General features: G+C 39.9%; 3 protein-coding genes across 4 annotated transcripts in view; 2 read left to right on the top strand and 1 right to left on the bottom strand.

Annotated features, from left to right (window-relative positions):
- The window catches only part of ALDH1L2 (aldehyde dehydrogenase 1 family member L2), a 35,164-nt gene extending 30,833 nt beyond the window's left edge, over window positions 1–4,331 (top strand). The window contains exons 21-23 of the mRNA XM_063320979.1: window positions 1,088–1,193; window positions 2,349–2,548; window positions 3,574–4,331. Coding sequence (XP_063177049.1) covers window positions 1,088–1,193; window positions 2,349–2,548; window positions 3,574–3,629 — 362 coding nt within the window. The 3' untranslated portion in view covers window positions 3,630–4,331. The remainder of the gene's footprint in view (window positions 1–1,087; window positions 1,194–2,348; window positions 2,549–3,573) is intronic.
- A 483-nt stretch (window positions 4,332–4,814) lies between these two features.
- On the bottom strand, window positions 4,815–12,014 carry NOPCHAP1 (NOP protein chaperone 1). 2 transcript variants are annotated; one of them, XM_063321012.1, is made up of 4 exons: window positions 11,913–12,014; window positions 9,165–9,251; window positions 8,285–8,421; window positions 4,815–6,098 (listed from the first exon to the last, which is right to left on the bottom strand). In XM_063321012.1, exons 1-4 carry the CDS (start codon window positions 11,941–11,943, stop codon window positions 5,916–5,918), a joined length of 438 nt encoding a protein of 145 aa, XP_063177082.1. In that variant the 5' UTR covers window positions 11,944–12,014; the 3' UTR covers window positions 4,815–5,915. The 2 variants fall into 2 exon arrangements, with proteins under 2 accessions (XP_063177082.1, XP_063177074.1); XM_063321004.1 differs by lacking the exon at window positions 11,913–12,014 and adding an exon at window positions 10,496–10,594.
- Window positions 12,015–12,910: 896 nt separating this feature from the next.
- The window catches only part of SLC41A2 (solute carrier family 41 member 2), a 56,866-nt gene continuing 43,865 nt past the window's right edge, over window positions 12,911–25,911 (top strand). The window contains exons 1-3 of the mRNA XM_063320993.1: window positions 12,911–13,054; window positions 20,851–21,595; window positions 24,211–24,318. Coding sequence (XP_063177063.1) covers window positions 21,041–21,595; window positions 24,211–24,318 — 663 coding nt within the window. The 5' untranslated portion in view covers window positions 12,911–13,054; window positions 20,851–21,040. The remainder of the gene's footprint in view (window positions 13,055–20,850; window positions 21,596–24,210; window positions 24,319–25,911) is intronic.

Below are 25,911 nucleotides of genomic sequence, written 5' to 3'. Positions count from 1 at the left end.
TGAATCAGAATCTAATCTATACGGGAAGTCTTCTGCCGATTTATTCCTGTTGTTTGTGAGGCATTGAGGCCTTTTGTGCAACATCCTTGAACTATTAGGAGCCATAAGTGTAATTATATCCATTTAGATCAAAAAAACACTGAAGATGACTGAGGAAACTGCTAGCAGAGTCTACGTAAGGTATTATTATTAGAAGACTTTTTTGCTATCTAAAGAATATGTATGCTAAGTTTAATGGGAAGGCATGAAGGCAACATTTTCTCGTGGTCATCAGTCCTTTATCAATAATGAAGGAGAAACATTTGCGTCAGAGTTTCGAAACAAAATGATTGCATCCCCAAATAAAATGAAAATGGAAATTTATAACCATATGAAATCAGTGTAACAAAGCTAGATGGGAAATCTTATGGGAAGGGGAGGTAATTACAGAAAGTCTCTGAAGCTGATTTTACCCAGTTGCACTGAAATACACTCACTCACCAAGATGTTGGTGACCAGGATTTCTTGTGTATAACACCAGGACAGTTCTGGACTTGGCAATGGTGAACAAGTTTTTGGACAGGTTTTTACACCCTTTAGAAGTGAACAGTTGTTACGTAGAGGTCCTTTCCCTCAGAATTTTCTTTACTTCAGCATCCATAAATCTTAGGCAAAATCGCTGCCCGTTGCATGTTTTTTCTTGTTTGGAATATTCAGATTTTTATGGCTACAGTCTATCTTCTTGTTGGGTAACAGCAAAAACAGTGGCCTCTGTGACATGCTGTAACTTTGTCTTCCTGCTGTCAGAGTGCAGGGTTTTCCCCAGAGGGTTCCCCTGGGCTGTGGCATGCAGACCTTCCCGAAAGGGCAGGGAACAGCACAGGTTGTTGCTCTGATCCATACAGGCCATTCTCTTAACCTTTTTTCTGCTGTTTCGCTGGTGCTTACATGCATCTCCATCCGTACTTCATTCATATCAATCTTGGTATTTTCTGTTTTCAAGTCGCAACTTACCTATGACCTCAAAGTATGGGAAAGAGACAGCCTGGACAATACAAACCATGAAGCATCTTCGCCATGCTTAAATGATGTTCTGTCCTCTGTTTAGGTTTCTTCATGGAACCCACTGTATTCACAGACGTTGAAGACCATATGTATATTGCCCAGGAAGAGTCCTTTGGTCCTGTGATGGTGATTTCTAAGTTTAAAAATGGGTATGTTCTCCTCCGGTTACCGTTAGAAACTTTCTCATTTTCACTCTAAGTGTAGAAATGATAGCGTAAATAGTCTGATTTTGTTAAATCTTGTAAGATCAGTCTGAATTCCTAGATCCTCTTCCAAATAAATTCTGAGAAAATACCCTCTTTTTTTGTAAGGGGTATCCTGCTCCATGTTGATGTAGAACTAATGCTACTAACAGTGTGTGACAGGATGGAATGCAACCCTAAGTGCCAGTTCTTAAATAAGACTTAATATTCAGTGAAACATTTTTACTGAAGTTGATGTGGTAATTGCAACAGCTTGATCAAATTACAAAATGTGTATTTTTTCCAGTGGAATCGCTTCGTTTTTGTTTTGTCACAAAAGACCACATAGCATTGCTGTGCATTGTGTAACATTGGCACATTACTGTTGCAATTGAAAATCCCTCTGTGTATTTCGTAGACTGCCAGTTTTAATAGCTTTCATTCCAAACCATAGGAATTATTTTACACACAAATGAGATTAAAACCCTGTATGGAAACTTCATATAACTATTTCCACCAGGCGTCATTTTCTGCAGTTTGATAATGCAGTTACGAATCAGCCACACAGATAACCCTTCACATCTATAGATTTTGTATAGTGATAACGAACTGCACTGAGGTTTTTAAAGTTTTAAATTATTATGGATTTTTGAAGCTATACAGAGATGAGATGCAAATAGAAAATAGCACTCTGGACATGGCCTGAAAAGTTGTGTCTCAATAGAAGGCTGAGTTTCAGCACTTATTCTCCATTAACTTGTAAAGCAGGGCCAAAAATTTATCAAACTGATTCATAATCTGCTGCCAAGCTCTGCTTTACAAATATTTTTGTATTGCTCTAGTCCCCAAAGTTGGTCTGCGCCGTGCAACTTTTCCTTTGACACTTCTTAGTGTAAATCTGAACCACTGAAATGTAAAGTTACGAGCTTGAAGCAAACGTATGAACTTCCATAAATCTGTCGGATTGACACACAGATTAGTCCTTAGTAAATTGCCTTCAAAAAAGCTAAGTGGAGAAGGAAAGAGCATGGGAAAGGGTGCTTCAATGACACTGAAGGTGGAAGGTTGCTAACACTTGTTTATTTTACCTAGTTGCAATTAAATATTTTCTTTCCCCCGTAGGGATGTCGATGGAGTGCTGCGACGGGCAAATACCACAGAATATGGCTTAGCTTCAGGAGTTTTCACAAAAGACCTAAGCAAAGCTCTCTACATCAGTGAAAAGCTAGAAGCCGGAACGGTTTTTATTAACACCTACAACAAAACTGATGTGGCAGCACCATTTGGTGGATTTAAACAGTCTGGCTTTGGGAAAGATTTAGGTAAGTTGGTTCCTTCCTCTCTCATTACTCATCTGACAGTCCAAATCAATGGAAAGGCAACCTTACCCGCATACAGTGTATCCAGTAAAACAGGAGCGATGGATGCATTTCCTGTGTCTCCTACATTCCTCCAGTTACAGTAATCTAGTTCCTCTCCCATCCCTACAGTATTCCCACCTCAAATACCTCCAGTTCAGCCCTTCCTGTACATTTGCTAAATGATGCTACAGCAGGCAGAATATTCCTCTCCAACTCCTCTCAGAGCAGTCACGTTACAGCTTGACCAGAGCTGCGTACAGGCTACGAAATGCTGTCAAGCAACAAAGGAATTGGCCAAAATCTTCTTTCCTTTCCTTCAGAAAGAACTTAAGTTTCTCCTCTAAACTTGTAAGAGCATGGGAAACTTTTTAATGTATGCCTTAAAATGTCATCAAAATTTGCCAACAGCCACAGAGAAAGATGCATTAAAAAAAACCCTTTCTTTTCCAGACCAGTTTTTAAAAAAATGAAGTCTAATCTGTCAAAGAAACTTTACAAGTCTGGGCAGATCAAGCGTTGCGGCAAAGAAAAATAAAAGAAAAAAAAAATTTTCAGTGACACAACAGATTTTTGCCTTTGGAATGTCTAGCAAGTATCGGGTATTTCCTGAAAGCAAAATGAGTAATAGTATCAGGAAAAAAAGATTACCAATTTTTACAGAGCTGCTTTCCCATACCAAAGTTCATAAATTCAACTGGGAGCCCGCAGTGGCCATCCAGGGGCTGCCGCTGCTGCAGTCCCACCCAGGTGGCTGCTTGTTAAATTCCAGCCCCTCTTTCTTTCCACATTTGTTGAGTTTGGTCTCTTCTTGTCGAACCAGTTCTGTAAATCTCAGTAGGAGGGTAAATTAATTAGTTTCCATTGTTCCTTAAGGACCCAAATATTGGCTAGAGCATTTTAAATTTCTTCTTCATAATACAGTTAGTCTCTGACAACATTCTCTCATTTAGCTGCTACTCTAACTAGTGAATATTGTGCTTGTACAGGTGAAGAAGCTCTTAATGAATATCTCAGAACCAAGGCTATCACTGTGGAATATTAAAGGAACAGCTTCACTTGGAAAGTAAACTTTCGGCAGAGCTTGAATCTTAGTGACTCCAGGAAGCACTTAACACCATGCCCAGGATATGCTGTCTGCAGTGCTACCAAAAAAAACCAAAACAAAACAAAACGAAAGAAGAAACAAAACACCCATTCCATGGATATGTTTCTATAAATCAGGTCCAAATTTTATCCTTTCTGACAGATAAAAGCATTTGGAAATTAACCTTAAGTTATTTACATTATGCAGCAGCAGTTGTTAGCACAGGTTTAGTTTATTTTTTTAAATACAACTAAAGAACGAGTTCTCACATGCCTACTTCTTACTTGTGTGAACACAACATTTACATGATAATTTTAAATCCCTAGGCTTCTCTTAAAGTTGAACTAAAATATACTGATTATGCCATTTTTGCTATAAACCAGTTGAAGTTTTACAGTAGCAATTAAACATTCTGCTCTGGTGATTCTTCAGCAGTACAGAAAACCTTTGTGCCATAAGAAGTAAATCAATGCAAGAAAGTGCACTTACTATGATCTTTGTATAGTACATACAGAGTTCAACATCGGTGTTAAACTATGCATATCAAGCTAAAGTTACTGAAAATATTTTCTATCTTTTTGTTGATATGGAATGTGTGATCTGCCTGCAATTGAAAGGTGGTTACATTAACAGATTAAAATAACTTTTTGTGTCTGTGCACATAGACTGTTACCACTGTTTTATACAGCATGATTATTACTCTCCATTTCATACTTTTTTTTTTTTTTAGTCTACGGGAAAATCTCTTGTAAAATGACTGAGTTAAGATCTTGGCTTTCAAACTTTCTTTAGTTTGAAGGACATTTTCCATCGATTGAGACCTTATGTAACAAACTATGCCTGCTAAGACCACTTGCTCTTCTTTGAGTGAAGCTCCACCCAAATCTTAACCTGATCTGTGGGCTGCCATTAAAAGTAGCAATCCCATTCTTGATTCCCAACCTTCCCCTTTGCTACAATATTTTGTGGTTTAGTCAGTTAATCCCAGTAAATCATGCCCCGATTCTATTTTTTGGAATCCGCATTGTGAAAGAAAGACCAGAATCCTTGTTATTTCTTACCACAAATATTATAGAAACAGGTATTAAAATTACAGCTTTAAGTATGAAATTCAAATATTCTGTAGATAATTGCAGATTTCGAGTCATGACATTAAGTTTAATATTTGAGCAAATACAATATAGAAAATTTTACTTTAATGGTGTGGAAAATACAAAGTTCCTTTAAGAAACAAACAATGACATCCAGGAGCATGACAGATACTTCTGAAATGCAAACAGATCCATGAAGTAAATACAACAGCTCAAATCATTGTATTGGATCACTCTGAGGTAAGTATGAGTGAGACATATTTTCACTGATTTTGGCTACGCAATTGTTTCAACGTAACCTAAGTACAGACCAGCTGAAAATTCACCTTTTTATTCTTCTGTCAGTGCGCAGTTAACAGTTGTTAACAAAATGGAGAGGACAGAAATGTGTCAGGGAAAGCAGGAGATGAAAAGTGTAGCTTAAAGGAATTTTAACACCAGAAAGGGAGACTTGAACATTTAAGTACTGAGGGTATATGCACTACAGCCACAAACGTTCCAGAGATGAGCTGGTAACCCACCTGTAATGATACGGAGCTCAGGGCAGGCACAGAGGGTAAGTAATCCTTTGCTGAACTCTCTCTTGAGTCATGGCTGTCCTTACCCATGTCCTCACCTCATCTTGAAATGACCTCAGCCACTGCTTTAGTGTTCAACAGTTATTATCATGAATGCAACGTGGACATACCTATAACGTACTTTAAAATAATGTTTAATATTGAAGACATCGTACATAACACTTTACAGGCCACGGAATATAAAAAACAAAGCTTTTTGCCTAGTTAACTCTTTCCTGCCCTTGAAGCAAAAACTTCTAGCACACTACCAAATTTTTTCTTAAAGCGAGAGAACACGAATTTTAACTTAACTAGTTCAAGTGCCCCAGATTCTAGCTGCTTTCATAGTCTAACCTATGATGAAGTTCGTTTCCATGTTGTTTGATGAATAAAACCGTGCTTAATTATTCAGAAATCCAATCTGCCTCAGTCATGAGAGGAACCTGAATTCTCCACCATGTAAACTATAGCCTTTCACATGATCCTGAGGAATGCCACACTGTGCAACAAGATAGTTTCAGGGGCCAAGTCTTCAAAGTAATAAAACATGATTTGATTTTAGTTTTTTTTTTTTTTTTAGTAAAATAAAAATGGATTTACTCATTCACTTCGCTGTCTAAAACTTCTATTTTGCCCTTTTCTTCCTTTTGTTTAGGAAACTTAATGTTGTCTATCGTCACTTCACCAGTTGTAGAGTCATCTTCAGATTCTGAGTCATCTTCTGAAATTAGTATCTCTTCATCTGTATCAGAATCACTCAGTTCAACTACAGCCACATTCTGGACAAAAAAACCCCTTAGTTAACACATTGTACATTTCTATACCACTTCTATCATTCGAGTAAAACATAAAACAAACACATGAAACAGCCTAGAACCATAAGAAAACCACAACCACAATGAGAAAGACTTTCGGGTTCTCCTAGCATTATGACAGATATCATTCATGAACAGATTCCTAAATATTTAAATTGTAATTTATATTGCCCAAAAGCAAATATAAGGCCATTTTTATATATGCTGGTTTTGGCTGGGGTGGAGTTAATTTTCTTCATAGTAGCTAGTATGGGGCTATGTTTTAGATTTCTGCTGGAAGCAGCATTGATAACACAGGGATGCTTTTGTTATTGAGGTCTTTTCTGCTCCTCACACCACCACCCCCAGCAAGGGCTGGGGGGGCACAAGATATTGGGAGGGGACACAGGCGGGACAGCTGACCCCAACTGACCAAGGGGGTATCCCATACCATAGGATGTCACGCTCAGCATATACAGCTGGGAGGAGGAGGAGGAATGGGGGGGACGTTTGGAGCAATGGTGTTTTTATTCCCAAAGTAACTGTTAACGCGTGATGGAGCCTGGCTTTCCTGGAGATGGCTGAACACCTGCCTGACAATGGGAAGCAGTGAATGAATTCCTTGTTTTGCTTTGCTTGCATGTGCAGCTTTTGCTTTACCTAGTGTACTGTCTTAATCTCAACCCACTTCCGACTTTTATTCTTCTGATTATCCCCCCCTATCCTGCTGGGAGGGAGTGAGCGAGCAGCTTTGTGTTTAGTTGCCGGCTGGGGTTAAACCACCACATTATATCATTATCAAAGACAGTATTGAGTCGATAGCTGAACTCAGATAGTTTAAAACAGACATTTAAACTGACGAGCAGGAGGCATCAAAACTGTCATTTTCAGTAAAGATTTCAAAAGAAATCATTTAGTGTACGAGGGGTCATACTATATATAAACATGTGTGTTTATTTATTAATGTAGTTCATATCTTATAACCTAGTAGTGTTCATGGCACTACAACTACTGCAAAACAGCAAGTAGTTTAAACCACCACGATATTTTTTTGAAGCAAAAGTGATCATATATTTCCATATGCAGAGACATGATTTTTGAAGCCTGTTTTTCTCTCTGAGAATATCTGTCTTAAATTGATAATCCTCACCTCAAAAACTTCCTGTATGCTGCAAAGCAAAATACAGGAATTGAGATGCAAATAAATTTCTTCAGTGATTTGCAAACTGCATTATGCTATTAATACCAAGGTCTCCTGGCTTGTTTGTTATAAAGCCAAGACACTTCTCAAACACTATCACATGCAAAACCTTTTAAAAATCCTGTCCAAGTTGCACATTCCACCTAAACATATTAAAACAATTTTCATGATCCACCTCGTTTCCTCACTATTTATTTGGAATTTTTCAGCATATACCAGCACTGGACAGCCCACTGCATGTAGGCTGGACGCAACCTATAAGAACTTTGAATCCAACCAGAGGCAAATAAATTATTCTGACAGCTCACACACACCAAACCCCCGGCTGCCTTATTTCTGCCTTTTATCTTGTGGGTCTGCAGGCCAGAAGGCACTTGTCTGGGACGTGCACATATCACATCACCTTCATATTAAAATGTTCTTATGTGAGCAAGTGGCTGCAGCACTTCAGTTAAAACGAGAAAGAAAATACTGATGTGAATGTAAATAAATAGACAAATAACAGCCATAAAGGATCACAACAAAACTAACAACTTTTCTAAAGCCAGGACCTATAGCCAGTCCTAAAGATACTCACAAAGCACAACTGAAAGCCAGTTGTTACTCTTATACTAAAGCCTTCTGTTATGCCTTACGTTACATTGTCCAGTTTCTGAAGCAAATTACCCATACGACATTTAAAATACAATTTGTGACTTTTGATTCAGAATTGCTGATTCAAAAGTATGTCTTATTCTGGCCTTAAACCACTTCATTCCCAGTCATTAAATTCTGCAAGTATGAAAACCAAGTAGTAAATGCTTAAACAAATAAGCATTTTTATTACACCTATGTTTTGAATTTGCAGATTGCACACTAAAATGGTAAAGATTTAGCCCTAACTATCAAATTAGCTCATTCTGAGATCAGAGAATTATTTTAATCACATTTAAATTTACTTTATAAAATAAAAAATATAGTAAGTATTTACCATTTCTATAACTTTTTCTGTTGCGCTGTCTAGATTTTCAATATCAAACTGATGAGCTGGTGCTGTTACCATTTTTCTTCTTAGCTCATCATTGGCATGCGCCATCTGTGGTAAAAAGCTCTGTACTCGGTCCAAAACTGAAAAAGAAGTAATTATCTCACGTATATATACAAACAGATGCACATTAATTTATACATTTATACCTCAGAAATCTGAGCATTTAAACAGATTCCATTTCAACTGTAATTTCCAGCTGTCTACCATATTTAAGATGTTTTAATAGGAGGATTTATTATAGTATTCCGTTTCCCAAGACATAAACAGCAAAAAGATATCGAATCTATTGGTCAGCATGTGATGCAGGAAGAAATCACTTCAATTCCATTTGGATTCTTAAAACAAAACGTGACTACTTTACAGAAAACTTGCTTGTAAATTCCATGGTTTTGTATACATATTGAGTGCCATCTTGAGAAACTTCCACATCAGCATTATCTCCAACGGAAATACAATTATGTCCTCTTTTCTTCCCCATTAAAGTATTAACTGAAGGTCTCAAAATTATGTGTAGCACAGATGCCACAGATGTCATGCTACACTAAAGAAAATTCAACATAATTATCAAAAGGGTCTCTAAAATTAAGATGGTGGGAGAACAAATAAAGCACTTATCCTCTACAAATCTAACTCTGCAGAAGCAGCAGTGAAATGGTTGGTTAACCTGTGGGACGCGCAACTGCAACAGAGGACCAAGCACCAGTAGAAACAGAACACGAGTTCCTTCCTTTACTAATGCAAGGAAGGCACTGAAGCAAAAGTAAGTTATGTCAAAGATATCACCTAGTACTTGACGCTGTTCCAACAGCGAAGTCCTACTTACCATCACTCCTTGGCATCCTAACTGTCTGTAAAGTTGTGGCTGTCTTGCTGCTACGTTTTGAACTAATCAACAAAGTTTCTTCCAGCCCTGGAAACACACAAGTATTTGAATGTTTACTTACGTCAACCGCAAATGTCACATTTTAACTGTGAGGCTCTTTTCTTGCTGCTAGTTTTCCACCTTTCTACACGACTGAAAATGAGGATTCAATTGTCCTTGCTTCCATGAATTCCACCCTGCTTCCCTGCAAATACCGTTTCTTGACTTCCATTTGGGGTGGTTGCCTCAGTACTTCTATAAGTAGTTGGTAGTGAATGTATAGAACGTGCTGCCACAAGAAGCTGTAAAAGCAGATGGATCAGCAGGTTCAACATAGAATTAGACAAATTCAGGGCAGCAGAGTCATAATCTGATATTACAGAAGGAACATTCCCCCTAGCATCCCTACCCCTACAACTGCAGGTACTGGGCAATTACAAGAATGGGCAGCACACTGCGCTTAAACTAACAAGTTCTCTGTAATTACCGTTTCCTATTGCAGTTGTTGGGAGACAGAACACTGGGCTATATGGACCCCTGGTCTGACCGTGCTGGTCACTTCTTACAGGCTCCCACTGTTTATAAGTCCTTCGTCAAAGATTTATTTAGTGACAGCTATCAACACATGGAGAAACTACTGTCAATAACCCACAGCAAAACATACTGAGGTAACAACCAACATGTGCCAGTTACGTTGATTTAAATCCCTCCCTCACGTGCGTGACTGTGGTGCAATCAATGAAAGCAGGCCACAGACTGTGGCGGTGCTAATGACCTAAATAAGTATTTTCAAGAGTAGCATCGTAAAATCCAAATGATCTGGGGAAACTGCACAATTACACAAGTTAGTTCTTATGACTGCCAATACAGACACTGGCTCTTTACCACTAATTAAAATAAAGCTTTATTTCTTTTTTATCCTCACAGAAGCGTTGTTACGACTATCGATACTAATTTAAACTTTAGTTTTGGGGTTTCTCACCCTGTATTTACTTCGCCCAACACCAGCAGCGCCCCGGAAAACGGCAGCTCTTCAAAACACGCCAGATGTAACAAAAAGTGGGGTCCTAGCAGCCAGTTGGCCTGAAAAGCGCACACATACCCCCCCGCACTGGCAGCCCACCAGCGGGCGAGGCCGGGGGCTCATCAACCTCCCGGCCCGGGGAGGTGGCCAAGCTGGGCCCCGCCGCCCCGGTCCCGGCCGAAAGACGGGCGGGAGGCCCGGCCCGGCTTAGAGAGCGGCGCCGCGCTTCCCGGCCGCGGGGCTCCCCCGCTCCCCGGGGGCCGCTCACCTCCTCGGCGCCCCACAGTCAGCAACTCCCGAGAGGCGGCCGGTCCCGCCGCTCCGCCGTCCCCCGCCATGTGCCTGCCGTGCCGGAAGTGGCGGCGGGTCGGGCTGCTCGCCCCGCCGCAGCGCACCGCAGCGCCCCCTGGCGGCCGGGAGGGGCAGAGCCGCCCCGTGGCTACCAACACCTCCAGCCATGTAAATCCGGCGTCGGTAATGCAGAAAGGAAAATAGTTCACGTTACAAATAAAAAAACAGCCCCACTATTTTTAAATCTTTATGAAAGGATTTGGCACGAAAGGTCCATCCCATCACTTGGGAGGCGAAGTGAGAGCACGAAACTGGGCTGTGAGCAGGGAACAATACTGGAATGCCTGCCAGCAGTTTTCTTTCAAAACCTCCCCATTTTCACTACGCAGAATTTGACAAATGCACCCGAAACTAAACTTCAGGCCCCGAAGGAACTTTAATGACCTTTTGGAAAAGAAACTTACACAACCGTCAAGCTCAGCTGGCCCCGGCCAACCTGTTATTCAAGGTTTGTTCTGCACTTTCTGTCCCTACCTGTTTATAATCTTGACAATGTGAAAACTATAAGAAGAGAACGGAATGGTCCGTAAGAGATGAGACGGGAAGTCCAAGCCACAAACGAGAAAAAGTAGCGGTCAGGTAACTTGTGTTTATATGCCCTCATTGCAAAAAAACACAAGAAAAAAAATAGAAACAAACAAACAAAAACAACAAAAAAAACCCCAAACCAAAACAAACCCCCAAACCCAGATCCCAACATCTCAGAATTAACAAATACAAAGGAGTAAGAAGCAGCAAACCTCCTGCAAGGCCTCAAGCAGGAGACTCCACTGCTGTTTTCCTGAGAGACACCAACCCGAGCAAGTGTCCTCGGCCACTCTCCCAGGCCTCTGGCGGCGCCAGGTCCATCCCACTGCATTCGCTGCCTGCTCTGCGCCTTTCTACCCAACTGTGCTCCAGAATTTCAGTTTCCCAGAAAAATCCTATTGCTAGCTTTGACGACTGAAAAATCTCAAGGACTGAGGTTTGTTTCTTTTTGCCTTGGGCCACAGAAAAATTAGTCTTTCTGCAATTGCACACAGCCCAAAATAACAGCACGTGAGTCTCAAATAATGTGTTTCACCCACGGGTATTACATGATTTCAGTGGAGGGAGGGGTACAACACTGTCAAGGAATCTGTAATAGGGAGTAAGGAAATGATTGCCCAAGATCACCAGACAAGCGATTAGAAAAGCCAGAAATAGCACCCTCAGGTGCTATTCCCGAACCTCAGGTTTATAGTCTAACCTGCGGACAGCGGAGGCAGATGCGATCTTTATCTGATTTGCAAGGCAGCCCAACCATGGATCCACACCACGCGACGCGTGAGCACACTCAGGGTATGGATACTCACAGCTGCTACGAGGGTAAGGGGGCAACAGCATCCGTCGCCCAAATTCCCAATAAATTCAGGCTTGAGACAGCATTGATTGAATAGCTCTGAGGTCTGGGTTGCTTCATTCGTTTAATGCAGTATTGACTCAGAGTTCAAGCTGATGCTGTGTATTTCACTACTGTAGTGCAGATTGTTTTGGCCCAGGTCCTGCAAATACATTCTCCCCTGCTTAGAGTGTGTCTCAAAAAAAGAGTTCTGAGGATTGGTTAACCGGGCTCAGCAAGGCCTTGACTCCGTGTTTAGTTTGACGCTGGCAGCCGAACTTCCAGCGAGTCACTCGCATTTAGGCGCCGGATGCTGGGCGCAGGCTCCACAGACCAGCTTGGGCAAGAACAGGAATATCCCAAATGACCCAAATACTTTAAAAAAACCGAATTTCCGAGGAAGCCATTTTTAGCCAAGCTGCAGTGAAGAACAAAAAACACCCCGTCCCAGTAGCTCACACTCTGGAGCCAGCACAGTACTCTCGGCTCCTCGTCGCCAAGAGAGCTTCTGTGACTGGGAGCAGAGGCCTCCTCGCCGCCGGCCAGGCCAGCGCCTCGGCGGCTGGCCCCGCTCCCCGGCATTTTGTTTCCCCTCAGGCCGCCGAGCCCCCAGCCGGGCCGGTGCCGAGGGAGCGAGGCGGGGGCCCAGCTTCGGCCGCCGCCGCCGGGCGCTGCCCGCGGGGTCCCAGGCAGCGTAGCGGGAATGGGAAGCCCGCGGTTCCCCCTCAGCGCTGACGGGCGGCCGGAGCTCGCCGGGGGGGAACGCCGGGCCGGGGTGTGAGCGATGGCGGGCCCGTCCCCTCTCGCCGCGCCCCGTCCTCTCCCTTCAGTGAGCGCGGGGCGACAGTTGGCGGCGGCTCGAGCCCCCGGCGGCCGGCTCCTCCCCCGCCCGCCGCCGAGCCGGTGGCGGCGGCAGCAGCAGCGGCTGCTGCGCATCAAGGGCCACATCATCGCGGGGGCTGCCCCCCTCCCCCCCCGCAGCCGCTTCCGCGCCTGCTCAGTGGCGGCGGCGCTCACCTAGCCCCGGAGCTGTCACCGCCGCCGGGCTGGTCCCTCCCTGCCTGCCGCAGCGATGGAGCGGGAACGCGGGCCGCCGCCGGCATCGCCCGCGCCCAGGTGAGGGGGAAGGCGCGGCCCGAGGGGGGCGGCGGCGGTGGGGTTTGGGGTATGCGGGGGGGCACCAGCCAGGGGAGAGGGGCCGGGGCGGGCCGGCGACCTGCCGCCGCGGGGGCGAGGGAGGCGGCGGGCGGGAAAGTTTCCTCACGAGTGGCGGAGCTGCCAGGCGCCGCGCCCCCCAGCCGGGGGCAATGTGTCCGCCTCACCCCAAATGCCCAAGTGCCGGGGCTGCTGGGCCGCCCGTCCGCCTCCCACGCACGGAACCGGTCCACGGCCGGCGTTCCCCCCCGGACCCGGTACTCCGGGCCCTGAGGTGGGTGGCCGCCCGCCGTCGCAGCCACCCTCTGCGCCCTCCTTAAAGCCCCATCCCGCACCCTGCAGCCCCCCCGAGGCTGGTCGCCGGCCTGCCCGGGTGTCCTGCGGCCGGCCTACCCGGGGATGCTGAAGGGGGTAGGGCCGCCCTCGCCCCGGTACCCTGCGCTCCTCGCACCCCCGCAGCTCTTCTCGTCAGGTACGCGTGATTGTGCACTGCTTCAGGTAGGCTGGACGATGAGCCCTTTCTTTGGTTTCTCTAGATCTGCCCAGCATTCCCAGTGGCCCTCGTTCCCTGGCGCTCCGCACATCCCTGTGTGCTTGCATTTCTGTTCCCACCTTTGCACCTATAGAAATGTGCCAGAACCTGCCACCACAGATGCAGGCTTCAACGTTTTGTTTAGGTTTTTTTTTTTTTTTTTTTACAAGCGTTGTGATTAACGTGTGATGGTACATTTATGCTCTTTCCATACTTTTCTGCCAAAAAAATAGGAGCTTTTTGTGACTTACACTACTTTCTACTCTGTCATTAGTTGTCAAGTAAGTTCAAGTTGTAGCTTGTCTTTTTCTTTAATTTCAGTGAATGTTATAATTTGCCTGCCCCACTGTCCAGTTGTGTGTCTTCTTCACTCACATTTGATCCTAGATTATAGACCACACTACATTAGCCCAGCACTGGCAAATGGAACATATAAAATTAAATAATATTTTAGTCTTAGCGTCAGGAACAAAACATAAATACCTGAAAAAAGTCTGCTCATATGTCTTTTCTAGACAGAATCCTAGCAGGCTTTGGTAGACATCCTAAGTTATCCTCACTACCAGTTCAGCAATGCTGATAAAAGGATGAGAGCAAGTGGGAAGACCTGTTTTGGGAGCATTCCCTATGTATACTGCCTTAAAGAGATTGTGAAACTGGAGCAATAAATATTGCAGTGTGACTGGTAGACACTTCATAAGGAAAAGTAAGTGTATCATTTTCTTTTCAAATAGCTTAGGGTGTTATCCACAAAAAACAATGTGAAGTCTGTATCCTAGTGCCTGAGTTAATAAGCAATTCACCCCTCCTTGGTGATGACAGTAGAAACCTGTTATCAGGACCTCAAATAGTACAGTTATGACTCGTCCTGGTTAAGTACCTCTTGGTTCCTTAATCTATAGGACTGCATTATCTCTTATATTTCAAACTTTCCCACCAGCTTTTGATGGTCTGGATGTGATTTGCCTGGTATTTTTCATGTTGATATTCTGTTTGGGTGATTTTACAACCTGACCACATTTCACAGCCTTGCTACCTTGTTTCTGGCTCCGTTTTGGTCTCTTCTGATTGAGTTGCCTTAAAAGTGTAGAGGCAAACCAAATCTTTTTCTGACAGCTGGCTTTCTCTTCCTTGAGGCCAAAATCGAAAGCTACCACGTTCAGGAAGTGGAATGCAGCAATCTCAAACTTGTCTGAAAACTGAGCCTGAGGCTGGCAGCTCTTTTAGTGTCTTATATTCAAAAAGGCATCTGGTGGTTCTTTAATCTGTTTTTTCCTCTCATTATTTTTTCTTTTGTTTCTTTTGCTATTGATTTAACCTACAGCTGCCATACAATAAACACCATGTTATCCAGTTTACTGCATAATATTTGAGAAATGGTATATAATGCTCACATATATATCTGCTTTGCATGCATCGTTTGTTAATTTTCAGCATGTTTTCCAGTCTTTAATACCAAACATTAAGTATCTGGCATAAATAATCTTAGCCTAGTGCAGCACCATGGGTTCCGGATTCTACAAAATGGTTAATGATAATACAGTCTGTTTGTTTACTCTCTATATGTGCTAAGGTAGTATGATGTAGCTTTCACTTTACGCTGATATATTCACTAGGATACAAAGATGTAAATAAGTAACCACAGGTGTGATACAAGTGTGAGTGAGATTATGGGAACTTCTACGTATGCAGGAAACAATAGTGGAGAAGAGGCTGTGCAGATCGCTTTATCACCTGTGTAAATATTATTCTGAACTTTAAAAAGTCCTCCCCAACCTCACATTTCAAACTTCATGGAATCTCAGAATTGTTGAGATTGGAAGGGATCTCTGGAAATGGTCTAGTCAACCACCTCTGCTCAGTCTAGGGTCAAGTATAGCATGTTGCTTAGGGCCACATCCAGTTGGGTTTCATCACCAAGGATGAAGAGTCCATAAGCTGTTTGGACCAGTGTTCAACCACCTTCATGGTATAACAAAGCTTTTTCTTATATTTAAATGGAATTTCCTGTGTTTCAATTTGTGCCCAGTACCTCTCATCCGCTCGCTGAAAAGAGTGTGGCTTTGTCTTTGAAGCCAGAAAGGAATCCAGCTTCATCTTTGCTTATTATGGCAAAATATTAAAGCTCAGTTTTCATTAATGTTTCATATTACTTTCCTGAATAACCCTTTCTGAGGCTCATTCTTGTACTGGGAGGTGTTTCTCAGGCAGGCATGTTTAAGCTATTGTGTTTCATTGTAGGCTACTTAGAAGCCGAATGCAGAGGTTATTCTTCCTTTAAAAGATTACCTGTAAAAATGTTTGCAGCTTTTAGGAAAAATGGCGTTTGACTATGGTGTGATTAGGCTTCGATCCTGTGAAAGCTCTCAGTATTATTAGATAAGTGTTATCTTTTGGTTTTGTTAGCAAAACTCTGAAAGAAATTAATTTTCCTAGACTTAGACTTTGATAAATATTTGGTTTAGCCTGTTGTAATGTTGACTCTGCATAAGTTTCATACTCGATAGTTCACCACTCTTCCCCCTTACCCCTTTTTTGGAGGTACTTAAAAAAGCATGATGATTTAATTCCTAATTGTTTTCATTCTTTAAATAAATTATTCGCAGTCTAATCACTAAATGATCAAATTTAGCTGTAGAATCCAGTCCCTTAATCCTGCTAGTGCTGGATGTTCTTTAAACCTTAGGAAAGCATGGAAGAAGCATCTCCTTCCCGTGCTCTTGAGAACTGACTGATGAGTATGTCCAAAGCAATGTTGAAAATTCATTTGGGTAGTAATAATAAAGAGCATTCTTGCTGTCTCTTCCTGAACAGTTACATTTTCCTTGTCATCTTCATCTTCCTCAGATGAATCAAGACCAATCAAGCCAATCAAAGGTGCAGGATGAAAAAATGTGATAACGATCACGTGTACAGTTTCATAACTGAAGTATCGAGATTTTTCTAAAACAGCTATCCATTTCCGAAACTCAGCATCTCCTCCAGGTCATGGTCCTGTGTATTTTCCACATCATCCGTTTTTGCCTGTCTATTTTCCACATTGTATATACTGTGTCTGTGTATATTTTTTAAATTGCTGTATGCATCGATCGTACTAATTCTTGTGGGGAAAATTGGTTTGTTATCCATTGGACTGCTGAGTGTCTCACTTTTCAGGAACATGTCTTCAGCAAACAGCAAGGTATGGCTGTATTTCCTATTTTGTGTGTTTGCAGGACTGTTTGTTTATTTGTTATTGTTATTATTTGTTTATGCTTGTGTATGTTTGCAGGACTGAGAGAGGTGAATAATACACAGTAATTGTTATGTGTTATAAAATGTATGAAGGAAGAGAAGAAACTATTAAAAGTAGATACTTAGGAAACAATGAAGTGGAAATTATTATATTCATAGTCTGGACATAGCTCATTATTTTGCTTGTAGGGATAAAGACAAGGTGTCCTTTCATTTCATATATAACATGTCAGGTATGATAAATTTGAGGCTGCTTCCTGTCTTCTCAAAGGATCTTTGTCACTCTCTTTTCCTTTTTTTAATACTTCACCTTTCTTTGTAACCTCCTGATTATGTGGCAAGAAATCAAATTCACTTATCTCCTCTTCATACAGAAACGGGGGGTAGGATTTTTGAGATTTTTACCACCTTTTCCTTATATGAGTTATGCTCCTAGAGCTTGCTTCTTTAGCTGGCTATGGCTTTTCTAGACAACACAATAAAATTGGCATTGTTCTTGTCAATAATAAAACTTCTTAGGGAGTTCTTGTCCTTGAGATCACACTGCTCCTTAGACCGTTTGCTGCATTTCATAGGTACAAAAAAAATCCTAAAAGTACAGCAATATTAGCATCCCCTAACTCAGGATAAAATTATTGCATCAGATGACATTTGGAAAATTATCCTTGTTGGAACAGGTTTTTATAAATTAATAGTTATATTCAGAAGGCTTCATAGTTATCTCCTCTCGGTGTGCTCTGAGGAAGTAATTACTCTTCACTGTATAGTATATTTTCAGTTTGTCTTCTTAAATTCTTTCTTTTCAGCATTTATTATTAGCTCACTTTTTGTCATTCCAAGTCTTTTTGGTAGGAAAAACATAAATTATTCTCATCCAAATTGCTTTGTACTATTTCAACTGTTAGCCGTCCATGCCAACCTTTTCCTCTGTTTGTAACCTGCTAGTTGACCAAGTAATTTTTCTGTTCCTCTCTTTTTTTCTTTTAAGTGCTATTTCTATTTGTTAACACTTTCTCATATTAAATGAAATCACAGTCTTCCCAAAAGATTTGTTTCTTAAAAAAAAAAAAGATAGTAAAACCTTAAAAGGAAAAAATTCCGTATGTTAGAAAAATATGGATAATTAACCCAAATATTTTTGGCCAGAGTTCCAGACCAATGAATAATTTCTGTGAGTCACTGGTCTAGCACTCTAGTGATGTGACTGGGGGACATATTGGAAAAAACACAATGAGAGCCAGGCTCTGCCTTGTTAAAGCTGTGGGGAAATTTTCTCGATGTATTTCCCCATGAGTGAAATAAAATCCTTTGTTTGTTACTCCTCCACCTCTCCTCAAAAAAAATACCACCACCCCCCAAAAAACCCCAGTGAGATAGCTGCAGGTCTAAGTGCGTGTCTTTCATCACAGACATTTTTACGTCTTAATGCTACATCCCATTCTTGAATTCTATCATAAAGTTTCTCTAATCTAGATGTTTCTTGTGACCAGCTGAAACTCAGGTGGCTAAAGCAATCCAAAGCTTTTCCCCCTGCAAGCTTCCTAAGTAGTGTGCCACTTCCCATCATCATAAATCAGTTGGCAACCTTCAGCACCGTAGGCTATACCCTTCACGAAATTTTAATTTTCCTCAACTTCCATGAACTTCTTTTCTCTTGTATTCCTCTTAATCCTTCTATAAAGCTCTTTGCTGTTGTCATGAAAGTTGATAATAGTTTGCTAGTTTACATCTGCTTCTGCTTGTCTCTTTTTTTTATGCACGGTTTCTTTTCTTTTACTTAGATAATGCTACCTTTGGGCCAGGAAGAAACAAAATTACCTCTTCTAGTTCTGTCTTTCTGTAGCACTTAACAGAGCACCATTTTGGCCTGTGGTTAGAGCTCCTCTGGAGAGCAGCAAAAGTTGTTTTGTTCTCCTAATTAAAATGTGTGGAAACCAGAATTGAGGCCTAGGAGGTTTTGCGCGCTTGTGCTAAAAGGTTCAACATAGCACAATCTGCTACAGAGCAGCAAAAGATACTGCAGGAATCTTGGTTGCTTAAATTCCTCTGTTGGTCTTGTGGAAAAAAGATTTCTTTTTCTTGTAAAACTTGACTTCTGTCTAAATCAAGTGATAAACTCCACTGTCATTTTTTAAATATTTGTTTCTTGGTCAGAGCTCCATTGGATAAAGCCATTGACAGAGGGAAAATCTTCATGTTATGTCTGAGTAGTCTCTTCACTCGCAAAAACAAAATAAGTAATTCTGTGACCAGTGGGACTTTTGAAGTGGACTTGCTGTGGCTCTATATGAGTGAATTATCCTGACTAATGTTGGAATGTGCCTTACAGCAAGGGCACACATTTGGATCTCTTATAAGGCTGTTAGTTAATAAAAGCTTTCACATCTCTACTCGCTGTCAAATCTATCTGAAATTGCTCCAGAAATATTGGACGACTTAAAAATGTTGAAACAGAGGAAGGGAAAGCGTAGGGATCATAACATTAATGATATGATCTTTAAGAGCCCTATTTTCTTAGGAAACATGGATTAAAAATCCTCCAACTCTAAACTATTTTTATTTCCTGCAGTCTGTAAAAATATGTTTTCACAGCTTTGCAGAGATACAGTGTCTTGAGCTTGTGGAATTGTGTTATCCCACATCGTGCTGGTGTGGTCTGCCTGACCTTTGTTTCTTTGTTTATGCCAATCATTTACTTGTATTCATGGAGACTAGGAATAAACACCAAAGTCAACAAAGCTTCAAGTCAAATTAAGACTGTTCTTTTAGTATATTGATGTAACTATTATTACAACATGAAAATTGAAGAAGAGGAAGTTAAAGTGGCTTCTGATGGAGGAAATGTCAAATGACTTGTGACTGCCGATATATCATTGTTTAATTTTCTGCCCTGATGGAAATTTCGAAGTAGAAATAAATGCGCATTAAATCACATTAAACGTGAAAGATATATTGTATTTGTATAATTTGCAGAAAGCAAAACAAACCACATCAAGTGTTACTATTGATCAAATGATTACGTTTTAGTGGTTACTAGGCATCAGAATAACCTGCCTTTCAGGAAATATCTGCAACCTACACCCCATGCAAAATTAAATTAAAATCAGATTTTTAGTATCTTTAGTTTCATTATCCTAACTCCTAACATTTTTTCTAGTTTTAATTAAATTTTAATGTGCCATGTTCATAAATATAGTACTGCAGGTTTATTTTAAAATTAGATGAATTTAAACTATTTTAGACTAATTGGTCTGAATTTCATTACTGTCTCCTTTTCTTGATATTGTAGTATTTCATGAAAATATGTACAGTTTTATTATGTATATAGTAGCTCTTTATATTTAACATAATTTGTATGCTTGGTTCAGAGAAAATTCCGTTACTATGATTTTAAATTAGCTTGCTTTTGAATTATATATATCAATATCTGTTTGGCATCTTTTTATGGGGGTGGAGGGCAGTCAACACATAAGGCCTTTGCCACCCAGAATATTGCTTTGATCTTACCACCTCTGATAGCATTTGGAAAGTTCAGGGGTTTTTTCCTGATTTTTTTCCATGCTCCTTGCCATTAGCATAGAGTGGAGGAACAACAGTGCATCATGTGGGTTCCATTTGTCCATAACCTTCCAAAAACACATTTCTCTAGGGACTTACTGCATTCAAGGCCTCTGGAATTCTGGGGCTACACACAGTATCTGCCTGAAGACTTTGACTTCCTGGGCTTCAAAAAGGAAAAAGCTAAGCTGTCACTGGTTCTCTTACAGGCCACCTTGCTGCCTCTTTCTTTCACTGGAAAGTACACTGGTTTGTGAAAGTTCCTCACCTACCAACTCTCCCTTTTTACCTCCTAATTTCTGTCAACTTAGGTAATTGAATGTTGGAGAAGATGAATACTTGCTTTGCAAAGATACAGATACTGGGTGATCTGAAAATTCTATAGAGTTAAAATATTTTAAAGCTTGAATATATATGTTTTTCTTTTTTGCAGATCCAGTCTTGCATACAGAATTGTTGAAGATCTGCGATCAATGAAAAAACATTTTTGCATGCAAAAAAGGATCATTTTGGTTTATTTGTTTTAAAATCATCAAGTGTGGGGCTTTGATGACTCATCTACAAGATTTCTTCACTGACGTCTGAAGAACAAAGTGCTTTTCAACCTATACTTCCGTAGCACTATGACTAACTGTAAAGGCAGATCTACTATCTCCAAAACAAATAGCAAAGTTCATGACAGAGAAGGTTTTGTGAACTGGACCATAAATCTTAATACGATTCAATCTGATAAGTTTTTGAGACTGCTTTTGAGTATGGTTCCTGTTGTTTACCAAATAAACCAGGATGAAAGACACAAAAAAGTTAATGGTGTCTGGCAAGAGGGATTACAACCAGCAGGACACAATTTTAATGTTAGGTCTGAACAACACACAGAGTACCATCACTTCTCAGAACCAAGTTTTCATGGTAGTAATGGACACAGCTCATCTAGCTGTAGCCCTAAATATGATGATTTTACCAGTTATAATTACTGTGATGGAACGGACGCTTCAGAAACAGATGCCATGTTGCAGGAAGACAATTTATCTAGTGACAGTAATGAAGATATCATTGTGGAAGGAAGTAGAAAACAACCCAAAGAGTCTAGTAGTATCATGGCGTTACAGATACTCGTACCTTTTTTGCTAGCAGGATTTGGAACTGTTTCTGCTGGCATGGTTTTGGATATTGTACAGGTTGGTATTTGCTTTGAAAGATGGCTTTTTTAACAGGTAGTCTGTGGGGTTTATAATTCTAACATGTGATATTGTAGATGTTTACAATATTGAGGAGTAAATTAGGTCTGTGTATGGTTGTGCTACTATATACTCCTTTTCCCCAAATATCTTCTTTAATACTTCCAATTTTTAATTTGGAGTCATTCAAGTCTTGGTAAACGTTGTCGCTTAGCCACAGGGAGCTGGTGAATAAAACGCTTACCTTCTGCTTTAACTAAGGATAGAAATATAGAAATGGTTAAAAATTCTGTTGACACTAATAAATGTATGCATAGTCAAGTAGGAGTTGTAATTAACCATAATGCTGAAATACATAGGAGTCTAAAAAGATCAGAAGATTTTATTGCATTATCTCATCTCCTTGTGTACTTCAAGTCTATGCAATTTCTGACTTAGTGTGTAATTTGGTGCATGATAATTCACATGGTATATGAAAATGTGCACTACATTCATATGGTATATGAAATTAATATGAAGCAATTTAGAGCTTTTTTGAATATTCATGTGTATATGACTTTTTTATATAAGATTAAGTATACTGAACACTCAGAATTACAAACATCAGTGACACGAACAGGGCTGCAAAGTCACATCCACCTTAAAATATAATTGTAGTAAGTCCAGAGAAGCCAGATTATCTTGGCTTGTGGTAGCAGATTTAACTGATGATAGTTATTCAGGACTAAGATAAAATAAACTTTCTCTGAATTTTAAGACTTAAGTTTAATAATATTTTGTAAACCTGTTTTGGAGTATTGTATCACCAAGATCCTACTGATACGGAACATTTTTAGGACTGGTTCTATCTTAACACAGTTGTAGATGTCAGCAGCATTTCAGTGGAGTTAAAAGTAATGGTTGCCTATGAAATAACTCTGTGTGCAGTGATATTTGAAGAAAATTCTGGAGAAAGTAACAGTTAAGAATGGTTTATTTGACTGGCTAATATTCTTGCCCTCTCTTTGCCTTTTCAAGACTATACTTACTTTTATTTCCTACCTAATTTCTGCTTTTTTAGAAACAGAAATTTCGTATAAATACAAACCTCATGGATTCTCTCTTCCTGTATGAGTAGATTCACAAAAAATTATTCAAAAATATGAAATAACCACAATATCCAAACTTAAAGACAGTAGAGAAATTAATCTGGGTTTTTTTTCCCTTTTGTTTTGGTTTGTTTCATTCAGCTTTAGGGTTTTCTTTAGCTACACTTAAGGGTTTACAAAGTTAATTTAAAGAGGAGTTAGAGGTGACCATCTTTGTCACTCAAAATTTTAAGAGTTTAAAGGAAGCTTGGACTTCAATCAATTGCAATGAAAAGTCACTTTTATACGTCACGAAAAAGGAAAATAAAAATTGACATGCAAACTTTACTACTTCATTGCACTGTTTTACACCAATCTTTTGCTTTGTTCATTTGCATCTTAGCAGTTTAGTCTTTGGACAGATGCTTTGTTTTTATGCTGTTAATATATGATTTACTTCATGACGCAGCATAATGATTAGCCAAAAGAGGCAGTTGTGCCTACTGCCACTACTGACTTCCAACCAAATGTTTCACCTTGCCTTCCTGCCCTTAAGAGAATTTAAGTGTTTGTATAGCTGGTTTTTGAGATGCACTGAGATATATCTTGATTTTTCATTCTATATTGCTTTTGATCTTGATTGGTTTCCCAGTCCAGCTCACCATGAATGAGAGATGTAACACAAAGGCAAAAATAAATAGCTATTGTCAGTACTACCTTTTTTCACCTTAAACTTAGCATTATTCTGTGACGTCAGTAAAGCAGGATTTTGAAATGTGACAGAATATGTTTTGAAAATGAAAATTTGAAGACAGCAAAGCATTCTAAGCTTGTTTTTTACAAACGGTTTCATGGCTATTCTTTCCCAGAATACATATGTAGCAATACAAAGGAAATTCTCAGTTCTTGTTTACATTTGACAATTGAAGATTGAGAATTTTAATTAAAGTAATAATTTAAATGATTGTAAATCCATGAATGTAAAGACAGAAAAAATTATGGGAGAGTTTGTCTTTGTTTGCTTTATAAAATCTGGGTCTTGGAAAACTGTACTCTCCTAAATTCCACACTTAGAAGTAAAAAAACAGAGAAGCTTTTTTTACTTAACAGGCTCTGTTCATTTGACAACTAATTCCTTGCTGTTTTTATGTTAGGTTTCTACACAGCTGGAAGGGAAAAGATGAAAATATTATTGTAAATTAAGAGCAGAATTCAAGAGCAGTCATAGCACCTGGTACTATTTTAAAGTCATGAAAGAAAAAAGACTTGAAATTAATTACATCTTTTTTTAACTAGGTTTGTTTTAAGGCCAAGTTTTGTATCTCGTACTTTTGGTATTGTCATCTTTGAAGTAGTAATATGCAGTCATAAATCTACTTTATCTAGATAGATAACAGTTCTGGCTTTAGACTTCTAGGTCTAATATAAAAAGATTGATTTTTTTGTTTTAGAGGCTTAAGTTATGAGTTACAGGATTTTTTCAATACTTTGCGGATGGTCTAAAGAGAATTTTTCAATTGAATGTTTCCCACTGTATCCTTTATATAGCATTGGGATGTGTTCAAGAATGTTACTGAAGTTTTTATCTTGGTTCCTGCACTTCTTGGTCTCAAAGGAAATTTGGAAATGACCTTGGCATCCCGTCTGTCAACTGCTGTAAGTAACTTTCTCTTCTCCTTCAGTCTTCAGATATATGTTGTAAGTATTTCAAAAGGAAACAAATCTTTGGAACACAAGTGCTTTATGTTTATGGCTTAATCTGGCTTTAGGGGGGCTCTTTAAATCTGTTATTAAATTGGAAAAGTTAAAAAGGTGACCCTCTTCTAATCTTCCTACATAAAAAATTTACATCTTTGGTCTCTTCTGAGTCATCATTCAGAACAGATAGAGTAGATTTTTGAGATTTACATGTGTATTCTGTAAGGTTGACAGATCTCTTTGGCCTTGATGAGGTTTGAACAGGCTAACAAAATGTGTATGTTTTGAACAAATTTTTCTGAAGACCACTTATGTGGCACCAAGATAAAGCATGGCTAATATTGCTACTCTAGACCTTTGTAGATCAAACTGTAAGAAACTCTGTTGTAGCTTTCTGTCTAAATAATTTTATTCCTTTTTTGTTGTGGTGATTTTTTTGGTGGGTCTGCTTATTTTTTGTGTGTCTGTCAACGCTAACATAGCATAACTATGTTTTTTTCTGCATCTTCTTACATATTTGCCACAGTTCTTTTCTGCATCTCAGAGGATGCTCCATTCCTTCCTTTTTCTAGCCTAAGCAAGCCAGATTACCTTACCATATAGTTTTTTGTGTGTGTGAATAACTGTAATGAACAGAATGTTCTAATAACGAGGCTGAACTATCTCTGGTACCTGAACTGGGTATCTCTGTAAGACACTGCCTTATGCAGTGTTTCTCCTTTGTAAGATAGTTTTTCCATTCTCCAGCAAGGCCCCACTCTCTGCCTGTTCCTGCTTGAATGAATCTTTCTAGAAAATGTTTGGTCAAAGGTGTAAGTAACTCCAGATGAGACCTTACTATGGCTTTGTAGAGTAGCACTTCCCTATTTCTCTCAAAAATTGCTCTTGAAACTTTGTAGGTTTGTATGTACTTATTTTCCTAGCAGCGTCAGATTTAAACCTCACAGTTGCTTGGTGATCAATGTCTGTGTCCTAGTATTTCTCCTTTTGTGTTATTTCCAGCTGTCTCTCCCATCTTCTGGCAGAAATATTATTAGTCCTTACGTGCATGACCTCGCGTTTCTACTGTTGAATTTCATCTGTTTTCATTGCTGTAATCCTCAAGGTCATCCAGTTTTTATGCAATATTACAATGCTTTGTATTGACAAGGTCTCCTAGTTTTCTGGCATTAATAAATTTCATTGCCACATTATATTGAGTTATTGCCCAAATGCATGCTATGATGGACATAGCCTTAGCAGTCCTATGAAGGTTTGCTTGTGTCATGCCCATTATAGAAATTGATTACTTTTGCCCCATATCAATTCTTTCATACATAGGAATTGACATGTTTTGTTGTATCTTTATCAATTTCAGCCTTAGCTATTCAGTCTTTTTTTTTTTCTGTTTTATTTTAATGCTCTTACTTCTCTGAGCATTCTTACGGTTTCTTAACAATATTTTGTGTTTAAACCTTACTGCCTTTACTGTCAGGCATGAATACTTTTGCCTTTTACCTTACTTTTTTTTTGGTGTTGACCTGTTACTTAATTTCTTTCTTTGGCCTGAGG

Source organism: Chroicocephalus ridibundus, chromosome 1, assembly GCF_963924245.1.
Source record: "Chroicocephalus ridibundus chromosome 1, bChrRid1.1, whole genome shotgun sequence".
In the NCBI taxonomy this organism is placed as follows: domain Eukaryota; kingdom Metazoa; phylum Chordata; class Aves; order Charadriiformes; family Laridae; genus Chroicocephalus; species Chroicocephalus ridibundus.
Note: the sequence above shows the minus strand (reverse complement) of the source record. Positions and strands in the feature narration are given on the sequence as shown.